Raw genomic sequence first — 20,336 nt, forward strand, 5'->3', positions numbered from 1 at the left:
TACTGTATAAATCAAACCGCTGACGGGCCTAAAACAAGAGCTTGGGGAATCCCACTGACTCCTGTTTAATAGTGTCAGATCTCATGCAGAGTAAATGCACACTACACACACATACAGACAAGCCTCAGAAGATCATGTGTTCATGAGTTTTAGGTCAGGTTAGTTTTAGTTCAGCCAATTCTCCCTCTCATACACACACATATATCAGAAGATTCAGTGTACTAGAAATGAGGTCAGTTCAATTTAATTCTCAGCTCTACAGACTACATTAAAAGGCCCAGAAATCTTACAGTGGCCCTTATTAGGAATGGAAATTGTAAGGAAATTAATGAGTCCGGTTCCGATTCAGATCCCAATTAATGACTTCCCTAATGATTACATTAACAATTCTATTAGAACTTGAACAGACCACCACCCCTCCTCCAATAATCGGACATATACACCATATTTAATCATGCGTTGTATCAAAAAAATTTTAAAAAAAATATTAAAGTACTATTTAATACAAAACCGAATAGGTATTTTCCACTACAGATTGTTATATGAGCAATCAGTAAATAGGCTGAATTTATTTGTGGTTCAGTGAACAAGTCAATATGCTCCAAATGATGATCTCTCAGTAAGAGAATTGCTGTTTAATATTATTCAAGCTGTATAGATGAGTTGCGCCAGTTAAAATGCTGAATAAGATGGTATCCCATTTGGTCGTCTGAGCGTCGGATCTGTTAACGAATCTCAGATCAACATGGTCTTTAAAGGTGTCAGATTCAGATTCCATCCTAAGCTCCTGCAGCCAGAACAATGTCCTGAGATTAGTGAAACAAACACCCCCATAACATCCACAAATGCAGCACCTGTGCAGTTATACATTATGTACTATGTGTTTCTACGAAGAGGTGACACAGTCGCAATAACAAGCTATAACTCCTTGAGTGGTCATTTTAAAATATATATTACACAAAAAAAAATGTATGATATGATTGGCTTTATACAATATCAAAGATTCAGAAAGCATAGGTCTGCAGTTCAGAAGTTGAGTTTAAAGGTACAGGGTTGCATTGGAATGTTTGTGTCATCACAATCATAGCCAAAAGTTTGGCCCTGTAAACCAATTACATTATTTAAGACTATTTTACAAAAATGAAATAAATTGTTCTTGTGTACAGAATCCATTATTAGTGGAACTGAATCACATTAAAAATGTCACCTGTATATATACTATGTGCATTTCCAGGCTCCACTTTCTTGGGTGATGCTCGTGACCCGTCCACCCCTGGCTCGCCCTCTGCCTCGCCCCTCTCGCCCTCAGGCCTGTGCGGAGGAAGCCCAGAGCCCGGTCTCAACGAACGTGGCTGTTCTGCTGCCTTCTGCAGCTCCACTGAAGGTCTGTATTTTCAAGCATACTTCAAGATTTCCTGAAAAAACATTTTTTGTCACCAGTAATATTTGGCATTTATGAGCATAAAATTAAGATAATGTCAAGATTCTATGAAAGAAATTGCATTGTTTTTTGCTCTTTTTCTGACACAAAGCTTTCAGAAGACTGGGATTGTAGTGCACAATTCATATAAATCACTTTATGGCACTGTTGCGGGGACAAAAACGCCCCCAAAATAAACAAAAACGCCCCATAAATTCAAGACAAATGGGGCAAAAATTGCCCCTGCACAATTAAACAACGCATTATGTCTGTCACGATTAAAACGAAATGTGAAAATGTGTCCATTTATGGAATTACATTTACTGTAGATTTGCTCACACTGCATCAGATTGCTTTTTCGCGCTGTTTTGGCCATAGTTGAGCCTTATAACCAGTTTCTGTTAAACTTAAGAATGCATTGGCTAATCAGAGACACTTTGATTAGTCAGGGCTGAAAAGACGCCAATCCGAGGTGCTTAAAACGCCGGAGGTGTTGTTGCAGGTGCATACTTGCAAATTAATCATAAACAACACTGCAGATATGAGGTAAATAAAAGATTCAATTCATAGCTTTAGTGTCTATAACAGGATTTTTTGCATAACTTGTGCTAGACCTTTTTGCCAGAATTTGATGTGCCTAAAACGAAACAAAAATGTTTATACTGTTTTCTATATGGATATTAATAATTATTATTACAAAATAAAGAGCAATGATCTACAATCTAATAATGATTTTTGCATAATTATTGCAGCTCTATGAGCTCCTGTTTTTTACATGTATAATGAAGATACAATTTTAAACATTGTATTGTTATTGACTATCTTTACAATATTGATTAAATAATTAATTAATTAATTTGGTAAATTTAAGTATTTGACATTAAAGGAAAAGTTCACTTCCAGAACAGAAATTTACAGATCATTTACTCACCACCTTGTCATCTAAGATGTTCATGTCTTTCCTTCTTCAGTCATAAAGAAAGTATGTTTTTTGAGGCAAACGTTTCAGGATTTTTCTCCTTATAATGGACTTCTATGGTGCCAACTAGTTTGAACTTCCAAAATGCAGTTTAAATGCAGCTTCAAAGGGCTCTAAATAATCCCAGCCAAAGAAGAAGGGTCTTATCTAGCTAAACGATCGGTTATTTTCTAAAAATATGGACAATTTATATACTTTTTAACCGCTCGTCTGTGGGCATTCCAGGTCAATACAGTTAGGGTATGTTGAAAAACTCCCATCTTATTTTGTCCTCCAACTTCAAAATCTTCCTACATCCCCAGTGTTCCCAGTGTTTACAAAGTGAACGTGCAAGGAAGTTGGAGGAGAAAATGAGATGAGAGTTTTTCAACTTACCCTAACTGTCATAAACCGGAATAACACAGAGTTCACGCAGAGCTAGACAAGATGAGAGTTTGAGGTTAAAAAGTATATAAATAGAATTTTTTTTTAGAAATTAACCGACGGTTTCACTAGATAAGACCCTTTTTTCTCAACTGGGATCATTTAGAGCCCTTTGAAGCCGCATTTAAACTGCATTTTGGAAGGGCACCATAGAGGTCCATCATATGGAGAACATTCCTGAAATGTTTTCCTCAAAAAACACAATTTCTTTACGACTGAAAAAGAAAGACATGAACAAGGAGGTGAGTAAATTATCTGTACAGTTTTGCTCTGGAAGTGAACTTCTCCTTTAAAGGTGATTATAAAAAATCGTCCTTACAAATGTAAAAAATGTCCCTGGAAATCAAATTTTGCCCCTTTAATGGAAAAGTTCATTTCTGACCATGCACTGTTTGTTGTCTTGAACGCCTTATGGGGTCTGCTTTCCTGGAGCAACTACTATACTGACAAATAAGTAAATGGTTAACAATTTTTTCCTGTCATTCTGTGTCACAGGAACAACACCCAACTCACCCGTCAGTCTCCCCAAATCCCCCACTTTCCCATCCGCCTCAGGCGCATGGCCGGACGAGTGTTCAATCTGCTACGAAAACACAGTGGACACCGTCATCTACGCCTGCGGACACATGTGTCTCTGCTACACCTGCGGTCTCCGTCTCAAAAAAATGGCCAACGCTAGTTGTCCCATCTGTAGGAGAGCTATCAAAGACATTATAAAGACCTACCGGAGCACTTAGGAGGGAACCCATTCACCCTCCCAAACCCAAGTCTCATAAGGGCCATTAAGGATCTCTGCTAGATCTCTGTTTCAAGAGAGGGTTGGTGTCACAGTTCAGGGACTTGCTCTGGCACTGCATGGGTCTCCGCTCCCATGGCGATGACTTTTGAACCCTTGAACCTTCAAGGCTCAGGCATCCATTCACAAAAGGTCTTTCGTATTTCATGCTCAAGTCTCTGTTGCTATGGTAACCAGTGATGTTGCTGCTTTTTAGAAGCATCTGGCTTTTCAACCGACGTAAGACAGTATCTCATCCAATTCAGGTGGTTGCACATCTCCAATTTCTTCTACTCTCTCCGTGAGCCATAATAGACTGCATAACAGACTCTCATCCATAGCATAGCTGCATATCCTTTAAAGCTGGAATCATATTCAATACGGGGTGTTACAGTTAGCTATTTTTTCCTTCTGCTGTCCGACCAGCTAAGGCACGTTCGACATTGAAATTCATACAAGAACGTCTCAGCGTTTCACAATTTTTGTCTGTGCCGGGCTGAGACAGAGACAGAGATAAAGGTACAGTGCTTTCATACCTCACCATTTCATGCTAGTTGTGTAACCGACAGCTTGCCCTTATTACATGCTCTAAAGTGAGTTGATCTGGAGGTCTTTGTGCTTTGATGACTATTTGATCATGTGTTTCGTAACGTAATATGAAGCTTTGGTAGGTAGCAGGTCAGCTAAGGGTCCGCTATAATTTTGCTTATGCGTGCATTCAGCGAGCAGGACGTTGTGGTGGAGTTAAAGAGATATAATTTGTTAAAACAATACACGGGGATGATTAACCAGCGAGTCATGTGGCATACATACAGTTATGTAACAACTCATTTAAAGAACATTAATATTGGATATCTTAATTAATCCAACGGTGCTGGAAAAAGTGATCTCCACAGAGAAGCGCGGTTGAATAGAGCACCTCATCTCACGACCTTAAAACATGTTGGCCTAATCAAACCTTGATTTACTGTGAACTTGTTCTCGATCTGCCGATCGGAACACGCACACTCTGGGTTTTCTGCTAAAGCAATTGCAATGTTGCCATGGAGAGCAAAATCCATGAAGAAGGAAAACAGCCTTGAGGCATTAACCAATGAAAGGGTCATTTGTGGTGAGAGGATATTTGATTTGCCCAGTTAATCCATATTTCTCCCAGCCCCCCTCCGCTGACACTTTCTGTAGGCCACAAATGGCGTGTATGTGGATAATAGCGAGCGCAGGCCACCGATGAAATAGCAAATTGATTAAAATGGAATATGTTTGGAAAAAAGCTGGCTTGGCGTTCGTACTGGTGCTGAGAAAGAAAAAGCAGGGTTCAAGTAGATGATCAATTTCTTTTCGACTCACCCCTAAAGCCAAATTCAACTAGCATTTGACAGCAGACTCCAAGGTTATTTAAGGACAAGTATAGAAAGTTCAATATCAACACCAACAGCTGGAAAAGACTCTTTTAGAAATCCTGATTTATGGCAAATAAGCGAAAGAGGACACAATAATGCGCATTTGTGGATGTTCAAACAGCTAATGAGTAATATCGGTGAACTACAATGGACTGCAGGCTAATATTGTTCATAACCAGCCAGTTAGCTTGTGTAAAGCAATCGTGATGACTGGCGCTTAAATTCATGCTGCTATTAGTATTAGCCAGCTCTCCTTCAGGCAATTCTAACACCGTGTCGAGAAAACGTCCCGTCACTCCTGACGGGATATTCTGTTTTTGTTTGAAGTGGTGATTCACTTTTGAATGTTATTTATGTTAATTAGAGGAACCTATTAGCATAGCTGTATCTGAGGTGTTGCTATAGCGCTTTGTTTTTATTATTATTATTTTTTTTTTTCCCTCTTTTTTGAATTATTGGACCGAAATTATGATTGTATAGTTTGCTTGTCAGTCCTCTGTGGTTTATACGGAAGTGTATTTCTTGAATTTTGTGCTGGTTTTCTTGTACCCAACAAGCAGTACACCAATCAGGGGCTTCGCAGGAAACAATCAGAACCGGCTTTTTGTTGGAAGCAAGATGAACTAAACATTATGTACACTCCCTATGATATCAGGTGTTTTATAACTTCACAGGCTACATATTTTGTTCTGAATTGTCTATTTATGGTGAAGTTTTACTGAACTGAAATTGAAAAAAGTTCATGCAGTTCTGGAAATGCCCAGAAGGCCCAATATTGTATTTTTGGAAAACTTCAGCAAATTGACAAAGTTTTTCATCATATAAACCTTGCACTTTTTTAAATAAAATAATTTTTAGTCACTTTAAAAGATTATCAATATTCCCCCAAATGTATTTTTCTTTTCACCCCACTTTTGTATTTTATGTCTTTTGCACAATTTAGGGTGTAATATAAGGGCAATCTTGTTTCTGTCACTTTATAAAATTTGATTGTGATTTGTTTTGAAAAAATTACCAGTCTTTCTGTTGATGTTTGGACAAAATGAAATGAATCCTGTTTGAATAAGTGTGCTAATCTTATCCTGCATTTCTATAATTTCTTGTAATGAAATCACTATAGAATGGAATTATTTATTTTACGTTCTCGCTTTTAACTCCTTGTTTTTCTGAGGACCTTCAGAGGACACGCAGTCCTTACCGTCGCGCCACAGTTGGATTCACTTTTGATTGTTGTCGACCCTGTAATGTACTTTATTTATGTACCGCGTGTAGAGTACGACGTGTTGAATCTGATGTGTGTTGCAGATTGTGTGGTAAATGTCATTTACCTTATTTAGCTTTCCTGTTTTGGAATTATTTAGATATAATGAAAACAGCCATATTCGCACACTGGCCAATAATTTGTTTCAGGAAAAAAAAAAAAAGTTTGATGTTTTGTAAAGTAACCACAAATGGGATCAGGGATTGCATAAATTATCACCCCAACCTTAAATAATTTCAATTTCAATGTTGATACAATTTGAATATTTTTTCAATGCTGATGAAAACAGAAGCTTTTTTATCTTATTATATATACATGTTTTAAAAAATGATTGGGATTGCTTTTCTTTATCCTATTAAATGTTGTTTCCAGTGTGTTTCGTTCACTCATTACCCCACAGTGGGACCAAACTAATAATGAATCAAAAAGGTATGATTCCTCTTTCCCAGGGTTCATTCAAGGGCTGTGATAATTGAATCATCGATTCATAGAGTCCACGAGGTCAGTAGTGATTTAGTCACGAGAAATGTCAGTTTTTGACTCAAGCCCTTGTTCAGATTTGTTTTCTTCTTAAAGTCTGTGATCAGTTTATGAAGCGTTGTTTTGTCTGAGTCAAAGATGACTGTCAATAAACTTTGCAGATGCGTTTCAGCAAGTGTTGTGTCTATTCTGTGCCCTCTTTGTTCAAATGTAAACATTTATAACACTTAATCAACTGTGTTTAAAGTTCCTGTTACACCTCTATGACAAAATCCCCACAACTTAAAACAAATGTGATCTCTAACTCCCAGCATCTGACCAGGAATTAAGTCCAAAAATATACAGTATGAACCATGATGGCAACCTGACCCTGAATCAGACATTAAAGGTGGATTGTAACAGGAGCACGTGACATGCCTGAGATCAGAGGTGTGCAGATGAAGGATGAAAGCTGTCTTTGATGCTGTGCTCCAGAGCTGAGAGGTGGAGGATGAAGATCTCCCCTCATAGTTAGGGGAACGAGCTTCTGAGACCAACCTGAGCGACATCCCACTGTGAACACACCATTTCCATCTAGATTTAGTCATTTGACATGTTGGTTCAAGCCTGTTTAAGGCTGCCCCCTGGTGGCCAAAATCGTGCTCTACTTCTATATCCCTCATGTGACTGTTCTGAAAGCTTCTACAAACTATTAGAAATGACTGAGCGACTTCTCTTCGCATATTAAAACTCTATGGTTCCATACAAGGCGTAGAAACTGAAAACTCACCTTGAAAGCTGCACAAAATTGTGCTTTACCAGTTCTTCTGTTATGGTACTGCAGTCAGCTTTACTTACAGCTTTATCTATAAAGCCTTTTCGTATTCAGCTAACAATTGTAGACCGGTCAAATATTTATCCATGTTTAAAGGGATAAATCACCTGAAATAAAAATTATATTAACCTTTTTCCCCCTCTCCACCCGATGATTTTCAGTCAAGTTTTCATACTGTTTTCGTTATACACTGAAAATATTCCTGAAAATATTATATTTTCGAGTGTATTCAATTATGGCGCGTCTACGTTGGTCACGCGAGACGCGAGAACCAATGGGGTTTGACGTCCGTTATGTCAACACTGGCGCAACGCGTCTTTCCGCGGAATGCGAAATTGAATTGAAGGAACAAAAATTAGTAACTTGTAGTAACTTAAATTTGATAGTAATAAAGTAGTTAACATGTAAGACCACAGTGATGCATTTGACAAGCCCTTACATTGCATTCAAGGTACAAATGTTATCATTTCTTGTTTTATCTGTGAATCCAACCAGTAAACTTGCTGTAGAGTGGTGAAGGGATGACGTATTTTTGTAGTCCAAAACAGAAATTAGTTCACATTTTAGCACTTGTGGGTCTTTCCTGAAGTCACTGCTGTTGTTTTAAATAGTTCTGTGGTTAGCCTAAAAGTCTAGCATAACGTCAATGTCAAGATATTTTCATTTTTATTTTATTCTACTGCATAAAATACATAAGCAATGCACCCTGGTGTGTTTTTAAAGCTTTTACTTGTCTTGAAAAAGGACATTTGCTCACATGAGACCACAGAGGATGTCAAGGACATTAAACGTCATTAAACTAAACAGGAAAACTTATAGGCTACCCTCTAGCTTTCACAGTTTATTATTGCACTCTTGTAAACTATTCTATTTTAAAATTTCAGGGGCAGTGTTTTTGAAAGACTGAAAGAGTTGTGGTAATTTTAGTGTTGGTGATGTTGAAGTCATGTGTCCATGGTGTACTACCACCAACTGTATAGGGTTAAAAAATAATAGTTGTGTTATCACGATGAACCAAACGTCTAAGGATAATTGACTTTTGTTGGTCACAGAGCTTATTTTCTGCATTAATCCAAAAGCTAATAAATCAGGGTGATTCATCCATCAACTGGGATTCAATATTCCACGTGTGTGATGTAGTCAGCTGTGACCCTATAAGTGACCCTGGACCACAAAACCAATCATAAGTTAAACTATTTATACATTATGATTTATACATCATCTGAAAGCTGAATAAATAAGCTTTCCATTAATGTTTGGTTTGTTAGGATAGGACAATATTTGACCAAGATACAAATCTGGAATCCGAGGGTGCAAAAAAATTAAAATATTGAGAAAATCGCCTTTAAAGTTGTCCAAATGAAGTTCTTAGCAATGCATATTACTAATCAAAAATTAAGTTTTGATACATTTAAGGTAGGAAATTTACAAAATATCTTAATGGAACATTTACTTTAAAAAAATATAATATGGATAATTTTGACCCATAATCATTGTGGTCCAGGGTCACATATGCACACAAAATCTAAGTAGCCTATACATGGGCCTACTTACTCCAGCAAAAACAAATGTTATGTTAGCATGCTAGCTGATTGTAACTTTAGAGGGTAATAGCCTATGCTAAATCATTGTTACATGACCTCGTCATGTATGTGAGTACTGTCTATTTATGAACTAAGAAATGAAACATGACATGTCTAGTTAAATAAATAAAAAATTCTGACCCTGGACCATCATCTAAAAGCTGAATAAATAAGCTTTCCATTGATGTATGGTTTGTTAGGTTAGGATAAGACAATATTTAACCAAGATACAAATCTGGAATCCGAGGGTGCAAAAAAATTAAAATATTGAGAAAATCGCCTTTAAAGTTTTTGAAAATCTGTAATCTGAGGGTGCAAAAACATCAAAATATTGAGAAAATCGCCTTTAAAGTTGTCCAAATGAAGTTCGTAGCAAAGCATATTACTAATCAAAAATTAAGTTTTGATACATTTAAGGTAGAAAATTTACAAAATATCTTCATGGAACATGTTTTTTTGGCATGAAAGGAAAATCGATAATTTTGACCCACACAACGTATTGTTGGCTATTGCTACAAACAGACTTGTGCTATTTATTAGGTTTTGTGGTCCAGGGTCACATATGCATACAAAATCTAAGTAGCCTATACATGGGCCTACTTACTCCAGCAATAACAAACATTATGTTAGCATGCTAGCTGATCATAACTTTAGACAGTAATAGCCTATGCTAAATCATTGTTACATGACCTCGTCATGTATGTGAGTACTGTCTATTTATGAACTAAGAAATGAAACATGACATGTCTAGTTAAATAAATAAAAATTTCTGACCCTGGACCATCATCTAAAAGCTGAATAAATAAGCTTTCCATTGATGTATGGTTTGTTAGGATAAGACAATATTTAACAGATTTGAAAATCTGAGGGTGCAAAAACATCAAAATATTGAGAAAATCGCCTTTAAAGTTGTCCAAATGAAGTTCTTAGCAATGCATATTACTAATCAAAATGTTTTGCTATATTTACGGTAGGAAATGTACAAAATATCTTCATAGAACATATTTTTGGCATAAAATAAAAAACGATAATTTTGACTCATATGTATTGTTGGCTGTTGCTACAAATATACCCGTGAGACTTATGACTCATTTAGTGATCCAGGGTCACATTTGTGTAACTATGTCATGCAAGTAGATTTTTTTTTCCCATTTGCTATAGAAATTTGTTGTGCTATTCCAAATTATACTTTTTTTTCTTTTTGCAAACTACAGCTATCATTGCTCAATCGTGTTCAACCGAAAAAGACAAATGGCGTGTTGGATTTAGAGACATGATCCCTAAATCCTTGTCTGCCTAACACCTGACTTCTAAATCTCTGCATATAAATCTATGGAAGATGAATGTTCTCTGCTAAATGTAGACCAAAGCATGACAGTGAGATATAAGAACAAGGAGGATACATTTTATTGTGTTTTCCTTTAGGACAATGCAAGATACAATGTAAACATAAAAAGGTACAAAAACAAAACGTAAAGTAAAAAAAAAAAAACACAGAACAAAAATGCTGAAAATTAAAAGCTGAAGCTGTAGATCTTTACATCTTAAAAAGAAATGCATACAAAATGTAGATTTGGCTGAGCGCTGAATAATAATGCAAGGCCTTTTCTCAATATGTCCAAGAGCACACTTTTTAATATATCTTATGACAAGAGGGGTTTGCAAATATCCAGCCAAACATTCCTTAAATCCAATCGTCTGTAACAGAGAAACACTGTGGCATATCATTTAATATAGGCATCTTCACTTCCTGTCAGAGAATTCAACTTTGCTTGAAAAATCACTTGAGGAGTCGTTAATGAAAAGTCTTTTTTGAAATATTAATGAAGAGACCGTCCAAGAATACATGCTATGCAATAAGCAGTCTGTTAAGTTGATGCGTGATGAAAGCAAACCTCAAAAACATGTAAATTTCAGAGTGATGCTCATCAAAACATTCTTTTAAGCAAGAAGTCACTGGCCCCGCGTGCTGTTTTTTCGTGACTGTTAATTAAGAGAAGAAGAATGGTAATTAGTGCAGACAGCCGAGCAGAGACAGGGACAGAAAACAGCAAGAGATTAGACCGCCGCAGCATGTTCGCTTTCTGCACTTGTTCGCATCAAAGTGAACACATAAACACACCCTGCCGCCTCACACCAAACGCTGATGCATCTGATTATAAATGCAAATTAAAACAGAAAAAAGATAAATAAAACCTACCAAACTCCTTTTAAGCACTTCATACATCACAGCGAGCACACATACGACTCTCTCCACCATAATCCATGCCTAACATAGGCCTACTTTCTTATTATCCAGGAAAGGTCGCATGAAATGTTAGTCAGATTACTGCTAGAATTAATCAAATGTTTTAGTAGAACTATAAATCATCCATGACTTTTAGATTCGAAACTCACAGTTTTAAAATTCCCTGACGTATCTTGGGTTTCACAAGCCCTGACATCCGACACAATGGATCATGTACGTTCTTATAACTTGTGTAGTACGCCAACACGACATATAGACGCCTCAGTAAATCAAGCCATTCGCTGACGCAGGAAGCTCAAATGATTCCTCTTGATGATGTTAATACATCTCGACATGCTGTGAGCCATTAGAGACACGATCAATCTATCTCGGCATCTGATCCGAGCCCCCAGCAGCTCGACATCCACAATCAGTGTGACATTTGTATTCACGGCGCTCTTCTCAAGCATCTGTAATTAACCGAGCACTCGGGTAATGTGATTTCACAGCGCGCGTGTATTCCTGACACCGCGGTGGGTGAGCTGGAGACGAGCAGTCCTATTCTTTTACACATTCTGTCAGCAACTTTTTAATTGTTATAAAGAGGTCTGCAGCGGCGGCGAGCTGGGGTGGATATCCGTTTGCAAGTTTCTAAACCTCAGCATGGGTACTCAAGCACTGAGATGTGTTTTGAGAAACAAAGGCCTCGAAGACAAGGCTGCTTGCTTGAATTAAGTTGCAGTCGGTTTTCCAACATAAATAACTAGTGTGTTTCTCGAGCGCTGCGCCTCACCAGTGCTATTATGACAGTGCTGTGCCACTGTGACATCATAATGAGCCGCTGCTAGCGGGAAGATTCTCTGAAGTGCCAATTATCGTAAAAAGCCTTGCTTTTCTTTCCACAGCAAACGCTTCTTCAAGTCCATTAGAGCAGTTTAATCATGCCTAACCTTACCTGACTGGATTTCCCTTCTAACCAAACATCATAAACAAAACATTCCCTCTATTCACCTTCACTTTCCACCATTTCAAAACTCCCGTACACAAACCACCACAGAATACACCAAACAAACAGGAAAAATACACCTCACAATCTTTTTCGTAAAGTAATATTCTACTATTCTGATTCAGAAGCTGAAGAAATGTTCCAGGTTCTGTACTAAGATACTCTGAAAACCAAATCATATAACTGCATTAATAAATATAGTAATTTAATCGGTAAATTTTGGTTGCGAACCCACTGATGGTTAGGTTTAAGGGTGGATCTTTCATGCTTTTGTTTAAAATTCGTAAATTTCAGTACGAATCACATTGTATGAATACGTGGACCTTCAAATTCACAAAGGTGGACGTTTTTCAAAAAATTTTACGTTCCTGTATCAGTCAGTTCGTACAAATTCATGGATCTTTTGTTTGTAAAGATGGTGCTTCATGCTTAGTTTTTACTAAAAACTGTAACTTTCTGTAAAAGTCACATTATACGAATTTATGGATGTTCATGATATTTTTTTCGTAAAAATTGTATCCTTCCATATGAATCATCCACACGAACATCGTACAAATTCATGGCCCTTTGAATTCATGAAGGTGGACCTGCATGCTAAGATTTTTTGAAAAAATTGTAGGTTTTTGTATGAATGATATTGTACATGGATCTTTGAATCTTTGATCTTTGGATCTTTGAATTTGTAAAGATGGAACTTCATGCTTACTTTTTTCTAAAAAATCAGTTTCTGTAAAAATCTAATTCATACGAATTCATGGAGATTCATGATATCTTTTTCCTAAAAATCATGTTTCTGTATGAATCATCCACATGAACATTGAACAAGTTCATGGTCCTCTGAATTCGGTGGACCTTCTTGCTAACTTTTTTCTTAAAATTGTACATTTCTGTATGAATCAAATCATACATATTAATGGATCTTTGAACTGATGACGATGGAACTTTAAGCTTCATTGTACAAATTCATACAAATATAATTATACCTCAAAAATAAGTTACATTTTCCCAAGATACTGGGTTGGTTGAAATTATTTTTAACACCATGTCACAGAACCTGGAACATCCCTGTGAATACATCCCATACATTCTCCCATATAAACATAAAATCAAAAATCCTAATATCATAATGTGATCATACAAAAGGAAAACAGAAAACACAGCAATAAGAGCACACCTAAGAAAGACGAAGACGTTTCAATTCCCACAAGAAGCTTCTCTTGGTCAGAAACTCAAAGACAATCACCCATAACCCTCCTCATTTTCAACCAAAGTGAAATTCTCCGTTCTTGTGTTTAAACTCTCAGTAAAAGCATTCCAATTCAAAAGCGTTCTCAGCTCTGACAACAATGAATTCAGACAGGAAGAAAAGCAAATATATGCAGTCCATGTTAATTGAAAGGTGTGTGAAAGTTAAACCTGGATTTTCAGAATAAACTTAAAGCTAAAACGGAACTTGTTAGTAGACTAAACAAAACTGAAAATAAATCTGACAGTGATACAGTATGTAAGTCGATTGGGATTTAGGATTGAGTTTGCCATGGTAACAGTGGAATGTAGGGGGCGGATGTGGGGAAGTTGGCAGTGTATGATGCGGCGCTCATATAGCTGCTGATGGACTGGCCCCACCATCTCAAATGTGTTATTTGACAGGCTAAACTGACAAATGCCTCGCAGAATCAGATATGCCCATGCTTCCCTATTATTTCCATACTGATTCACCATGGGTCTGTAAGGTCACTAAACCCCATAAAGCAAGATGCGGTTCAGTAGGTACAAAGTATGAATGCAGAAATCAAGTCATGGTTGGCCGGTAAACTGAAGGTGTCCATCTATCAGGGCATTTTAACATTCAGCATAGCATATTTGAACACACATTGATATATTTTGACTTTTAAAAAAAACAATGGGACAAAACCAGGCATTATCTGTCAAAAAAAATTGTCGGAATTATAAGTAAAAACTGATTTTTTTTCAAGACTATGGTTCTTAATTGGTGAGATGCCTGTTTTTGTATTGCACATTTCCTCATTCCATCTGAGTAATGTCAAAAGTGAACAGGAGAAAAGAAGAAGAAAAACGAAAGTAAAACACAATACTGTTCCTGAAAAAAAAAGCATTAAAATTTAAATAAATAAAGAACACAAAACAAAGCTAGCAGATACACAAGTAATATGAGATAAGAACTAGTTTGACACTTAACAGTTCCCTTGTAAATCGTATAGGCGCAAATGAAGAAAAAGCAAAGTTAATGGAGCTTAGCAACATCCATCACAAGCGCTGCGCTGTAGTGAGTCGACACATTTCTATAATGCCATCGTCAAAAACAGAGTTGCAATTGAGAGTGCAATGGCTTCGTTTTCAAATTTAAAAGTTAAAAACATATTAGAACTTTAAAATCCCATTATTGCTGTTTTTTTTTATTTTTTTTTTAACAATAACATTTAAATGAAACACTCAAATTAAATTTGGTCCAGTCACAATTAGGGATCCACATATACTATATAACTACAGAGCCCTGCTGTTTTTAATTACAAAATGTCATTTTATCATTTTCATTTTACTGCTGGCTTTTAATTAGAAGGACTGATTGATTATTCTTCAGAGTTTTTGTAATGTCAATTAAAAAAAAAAAATTAAAATGACAATATTTTTCGTTTAAATAATCTGGCATTATATGTGGATCAATAACGAGAAAGGAAGTGTCCATAGTTGCTAAAGGTGCAGCAATCAGCTTGGTTGAAAATGCATTTCGGAAAAAAAAAAAATATGTGAAAGCATGTTCACATAATGTGAAAAATGTTCATAAGAATTGTTTTAAAAATCTACTTCCAATTTTAAGACAGTAGGAGACATTATTCATCTGCCCTAATTGATACAGGCCTACATAACAGACAAAAAAAAAAATCATCTTGGTAGGAAAAAAGCTGAGAATATAGCAGTAGCCAATTACTACAGAACTACCAAGAGTTTCAAGTTTTAAAAGAGAGTGTCAAATGACAATAAAATGGCATCTTCTTCAAGACAGTATTAAAAACATTTTTAAAAAACATTAAAAAATTATAAATACAACAAAAAATAAATTATATGCTGACGAAGTGCACTGCATCTTTAAACCAGTGCATTCAAGAAAAAGCTCAAATGCACTGATTCACAACAAATGAACGACTTCATTCATCATTATTGTCCATGTGTGATCACACAACAACCAACAAACAAGACAAAATAAACAATTTTCTGCTTAATAGAATATAAACTGCAATCTAGCAGGTAATTAAGGTTTTAACTGTTTAACACTAAAATACTGTCCAGCAGAAAACTAAATCAAATAAAAGTCGTGCTAAACTCAATTAAGAGCTTGCACTATTCATTAGAAAAATATTTCAGCAGTCTTGAACATCAACTGTTTGATGCAGTTGTTAATGAACATTATTTGATTGAGTAAGGGGGAAGGAATCATTCTGAGCTCAGACGTCGATAAACGAGAAATTAAAGATTGGACTATGGACTAAGATCGTCAAAACATAGTAGTTTCAACTGCTTATTGTGTAACTTCAGATTCAATACTGCCCAGCAATATCGTAACGTAGAAATTAACCTTGCATATTAATGTGCTTTTCTTTGGGTTAACAAAAATCAAGTGCTTCCAGATATAACAATTAAATATACTTTGTTCTCAGTTCTGAAACCTCGTTTAGGTTTTGCTGAATACACTGTATTTATTTGTACCCATAAAATAAATACTAACTAAAACAAACTAGCAAATGTGTCTGCAATTCGTCTTTGGTGTGATCACATTTTGGGCTCACTGTTATGTCACTACTTCCCTGGGATAAAATGCTGAACAAAATAAAAGATTTTCCAGTCCTGATTTCTTGAATGAACAGATTTAGCACACACAGAGCAGCAATATCTAAAGTCCTGTCCTTTGAAACTTTCTACCCTCCTAATATAAACAGATGCACTTAAACTAAACTAAACTAAACTTGGGTTTACACCCAATAATTAAGTGGGCATGAGGTGATCTATGCATTTAGCTTTCACAGAATATTTTCCTTTAACATGTTTTATTTATTTTGGCCTGAATGGGGAAGACAAAAGAGACTTAAACATTGACGACCTGCAACTGATCAGGACAGGATGTGACTCAGTTTTGATGCGTTAGGATGTTACAAGAAAGCAGAAATACATCTCTAAGGAAGGTATAACACAAACATCAACACAAAACAAATTCTAAAAAAAGATACGTTTTTAAAAAACGACAATCAAAGTTATGCTTTGTTTCGTTGAGCGCACTCAATGCTAAGATAACATTTGATGTTGGTTTTTTGTTCAAAATTTTTTCAACAGGAATTTCTTGTTTTCAAGTGCTTCAGATTGGATTTGCACTTTTTGTTATGCACCTATGCTGAAATCATCTTTCTCTTTCATTAATGTTGTAACAAAAATAAGTTGTTGCTTTCTGTACTTGTAGGCCTATGGCACTAAGCTGAAGTTTGGTATTTTCGTTGCTTCACTGGCATTTGACCGATTCCTCTTAACATTCAGTGAAAGATGTTCGAAGGCACCCATTTGGCATAAAGTTACGGCAGGTATTTTGCTAAACATTCACCTGCATGACTCTAGTTTTAATGTAAACTCCTTTCTAAAAGGCTCTGTCCCTCTCGTTTCAAACCAAAAGTCCTTCAGGCAGTTCGTCTTTTTACATTTTGATTACAATTGTGCATGTTTAAAACATTTTTGGGGAATTACTTTTTTCTCTCCAGGTAGTTAGATGGTACCCAGCCTTTGCGTCCCTGTAAGCCATCGAGAACCTGGCAGTACCACCATCCGTTTGGATTCTTCTCCAAAACTTCAAGACTAGTGCCTTCCGAGAAACCCATGGTCTCTTCGTCGCCACGGTAGTCAGCAATAGATACGTAAACCTCTCGAAGGTTGTTGTGAATGAGGTGCGTCTTCTCAATGGGCTTGGGTCTTACTGTAGAGATCGGAATTCCGTTTCTCTGGGCAATCAAGGGGCTTGAGCTTCCGGCGGGTGCTGTAATGGTGGTCCCAGACCTGACCCGTACGTCAGTCACCGGCTGCGGTCGAACGGCGGTGAAGGAGGAGTTTCGCCTTACGCCGCCTGTGGATCTCATATGGTCGCCTGCACCCAGTGATTCATTTCTTCTCAAAGACCCTGTATGGATGTTGCTGTCCTTCAGAGGCTGTGGTGCAGATACAAACACCGACTGCGGTCGCACTGCTGCCTGGCGGACACCGTTCCTCATCCGTACGCCTGAACCGTTCAACATTGCGGTTGGTTTGCTAAAACCCCCTGGTGGTTTAGATGGGATTGGTGGGCTTGGATTACTCATACTCCTAAGGTTCTGCTGGTTTAGGTTGTTGAGTGCCTGAACACGCTGCTCATTTTTCTCAAGGCTGTTGGACTTGTTGGTGCTACCGAGATCAACAAGGGGAACATCACGGGATTCTTGTACACCGACGTCATGGGTATGCTTGACTGGCTCCAAGTAGAAAGTAGGTGCCCATCCCTCATCATCACCCCAACGGACATACCACCATCCACTTTCCTGCTTCTCCAGCACCTCAACCTCCACACCAGCTGGGAAGCTGACCTCCGACTCTTGGGCTCGTTCGTAGGCATCCGTGGTCCTGTAGAGTACACTTTCATGGTCGGATTCCCCACCTCGGCTACCTTTGGAATAGACACTGGAGAGATCAGAGGTACTTCTTGAGGAGATGGAATCCTCAGAGGACACAACGGAAGCAGTCTCGGAATCTTCACCACCACGTACTGCGCGGATCGCGCTTTGCCGAAGACTTCCGGTGGGTCGAAGCTGGCGGCGTAGGCTGCTAATATCCATTCTTTCGGGACTTTGTGGCTCTGACTTTGTGAGGAGAGGTTTGGGTCGCACCACTGGTTTGGGCCTGGCTAAGGGACTTTGACCAACCCGGATCTCCACATCTTTTCGCATGACAGGCTCTCTTTTGGGATTGCGTCCTGATTCGTCTGATGATGATTTGGGGCTGTGTCTCTCAGCACGGCCAAGAGAGTGACTCCGGCTTAGATCTGGCGTTACCTTCCGTAGGGGCTTTCCTCCTCCAGAGGAGGACCCGAAGGGTTTACGACCCAGTGTGAGACTCCTTGGGGTATCTGAATCGCAACCACTGGCAAAGTCATCAGAGGAGAACCTAAAGCCTTCATTTTCATAAATCACCTCCTCCTTATTAACATCCTCCAGTGAGTTTCTTTTCCTCAAGGGGGAGGTCATCACTTTTAGTAAAGGCGATGCTTTGCCAGCCTGTGCAATTCTTTCGGCAGCTGCTGGGTTGCTTTTGATTTCAAACTTACGGGGCTCTGGTTTTGGGGAATTATTTGTTTTTAGTTTTGGGGGATTGCTGTCCAGATCGGAGTCAAAACCAATGGCGGGAACGTCGTATTCCGGCTCCTCATAGACGCGCTGAGTGGGGGATTCTGGGGCTTTAGAAGCGGAGCCAACCAGAGAAGGTGATTCCTCGGAATCTTGTTTCTTGACTGGTGGAGCAGGGGGTGGAACTTTAGGGCGGGTAAGTGTGCTGGTTCGCCGGCTCAGGTTGGGCTTTTTGCGTTTATCAATAAAGGAGCAGGGTGCCCAGCCCTCCATATCCCCAATCTGGACATACCACCATCCACTAGAATTCTTCTCTATGACCTGAAGACCACATATTACAAGATTACAATGGAATATATTTATTATACCGAGGGTTTCAAACATCTGAAACCATTAATGGTCTATAATCCTAGTTAGTTTTTGAAAAATAAATAATCATAGATTATAGTAAGGATTTATCTGCCTTACATCAGCCTTTTGTCCTCCACGGAAGCTGATGCCATCTGAGATACTGGATTGAAACTCTGCTATGGTGTAGTACTCCGCTTCCACAGTAGGGGCCTCTGGAGGTTTGGGCAACTGAAATGCCTTGAGCATTGAAGAAGAAAAACATTACCATCTAATAAATAAAAGCTGCAGTCTATGAATTTAAAATAATAATAAATGATTTTGGTCCACTTAACTTACCAGATTCGTATCTCTTCGAGGCGGAGGTTTCTGTCTGAGGTTTGGAGATCCTGCCAGTTGAATACAAAACATGTTATTAACTGCTTCTCAGCTCAAGACAGGAAATATTACTGTAGCCTAATCAAATTTAGAACCTGGAAATTAAGAGAGTTCGCAAGTTTTTCCTTTTTGCCAAAAATGTATCATTTTCAAGGTCAAATTGGAGCCAAGCTGGATTACTGTGCCATCAGTAACTCTCATTAGGAGAGAGAACTTTAGAGACATGTTCCAACACACTCAAGCATGCTTTCACAACAAGCATTAAAAAAAAACAAAATCCAAATGAAAATATTGTAGTGTGAGAAATGCAATGGCCTGGTTATGACTGATTAAGTAGTGAGAGCAATGATGAGCTTAAAACAACATTACATTTCTCTCCTTTGTCTCTTTAAATGTCATGATTATTTATTTATTTATTTTTTTTTAGTTTTTAGTGCCATGCATATAGCATAAACTGCAGTCCCATCAGTCTATGGAAGTTTTAGCCAAGACCAGGAATTTTGGGGATTGTATGCTGTCTGTTAAGTACCTGTTAAGGTGAAATAATAGTGTGTGCATCGTACCATCCACAACAAAACAGATTTACAAGAATAAAACGAATGTAATGTGAGCAGTACAGCACTATGGGATTTGTTTCAGTTGTATAGTGTACATTTGGCATTGGACAAATAAGTAAGCACAAGAACAAACGAAAAGCAAACAAACAGCAGTTGACAGGCTGAATGTTGAGCAACAGAGACAGCAAATGTGTCACTATCAAGGTACACAACACCCGGACAAAATGTTAGGAAACATCTGTTTACCACAAAGAAATGTTACCTATGGCATCAAATCCTATGTGCAAAAATAACAGGGACATAAACATATTCAT

At 37.7% G+C, this 20,336-nt stretch overlaps 2 protein-coding genes across 8 annotated transcripts in view; one reads left to right on the forward strand and one right to left on the reverse strand.

The window, feature by feature from the left end:
- neurl1aa (neuralized E3 ubiquitin protein ligase 1Aa) overlaps window positions 1-6,909 on the forward strand; it is a 73,629-nt gene extending 66,720 nt beyond the window's left edge. For both annotated transcript variants that reach the window (XM_051109996.1, XM_051110005.1), the window contains exons 5-6: window positions 1,235-1,384; window positions 3,318-6,909. In XM_051109996.1, the coding sequence (XP_050965953.1) occupies window positions 1,235-1,384; window positions 3,318-3,559 (392 nt within the window). In that variant the 3' untranslated portion in view covers window positions 3,560-6,909. The remainder of the gene's footprint in view (window positions 1-1,234; window positions 1,385-3,317) is intronic.
- Window positions 6,910-10,520: 3,611 nt separating this feature from the next.
- Window positions 10,521-20,336, reverse strand: part of sh3pxd2aa (SH3 and PX domains 2Aa) — a 125,234-nt gene continuing 115,418 nt past the window's right edge. For 3 of the 6 annotated variants that reach the window (XM_051137645.1, XM_051137776.1, XM_051137477.1), the window contains 4 exons: window positions 20,285-20,299; window positions 19,427-19,476; window positions 19,208-19,327; window positions 10,521-19,060 (listed from right to left, as the gene is read on the reverse strand). In XM_051137645.1, the coding sequence (XP_050993602.1) occupies window positions 17,114-19,060; window positions 19,208-19,327; window positions 19,427-19,476; window positions 20,285-20,299 (2,132 nt within the window). In that variant the 3' untranslated portion in view covers window positions 10,521-17,113. The remainder of the gene's footprint in view (window positions 19,061-19,207; window positions 19,328-19,426; window positions 19,477-20,284; window positions 20,300-20,336) is intronic. The other 3 variants (XM_051137723.1, XM_051137851.1, XM_051137570.1) reach the window with 1 other exon arrangement.

The sequence above is a fragment of the Labeo rohita genome, chromosome 1 (assembly GCF_022985175.1).
Source record: "Labeo rohita strain BAU-BD-2019 chromosome 1, IGBB_LRoh.1.0, whole genome shotgun sequence".
In the NCBI taxonomy this organism is placed as follows: domain Eukaryota; kingdom Metazoa; phylum Chordata; class Actinopteri; order Cypriniformes; family Cyprinidae; genus Labeo; species Labeo rohita.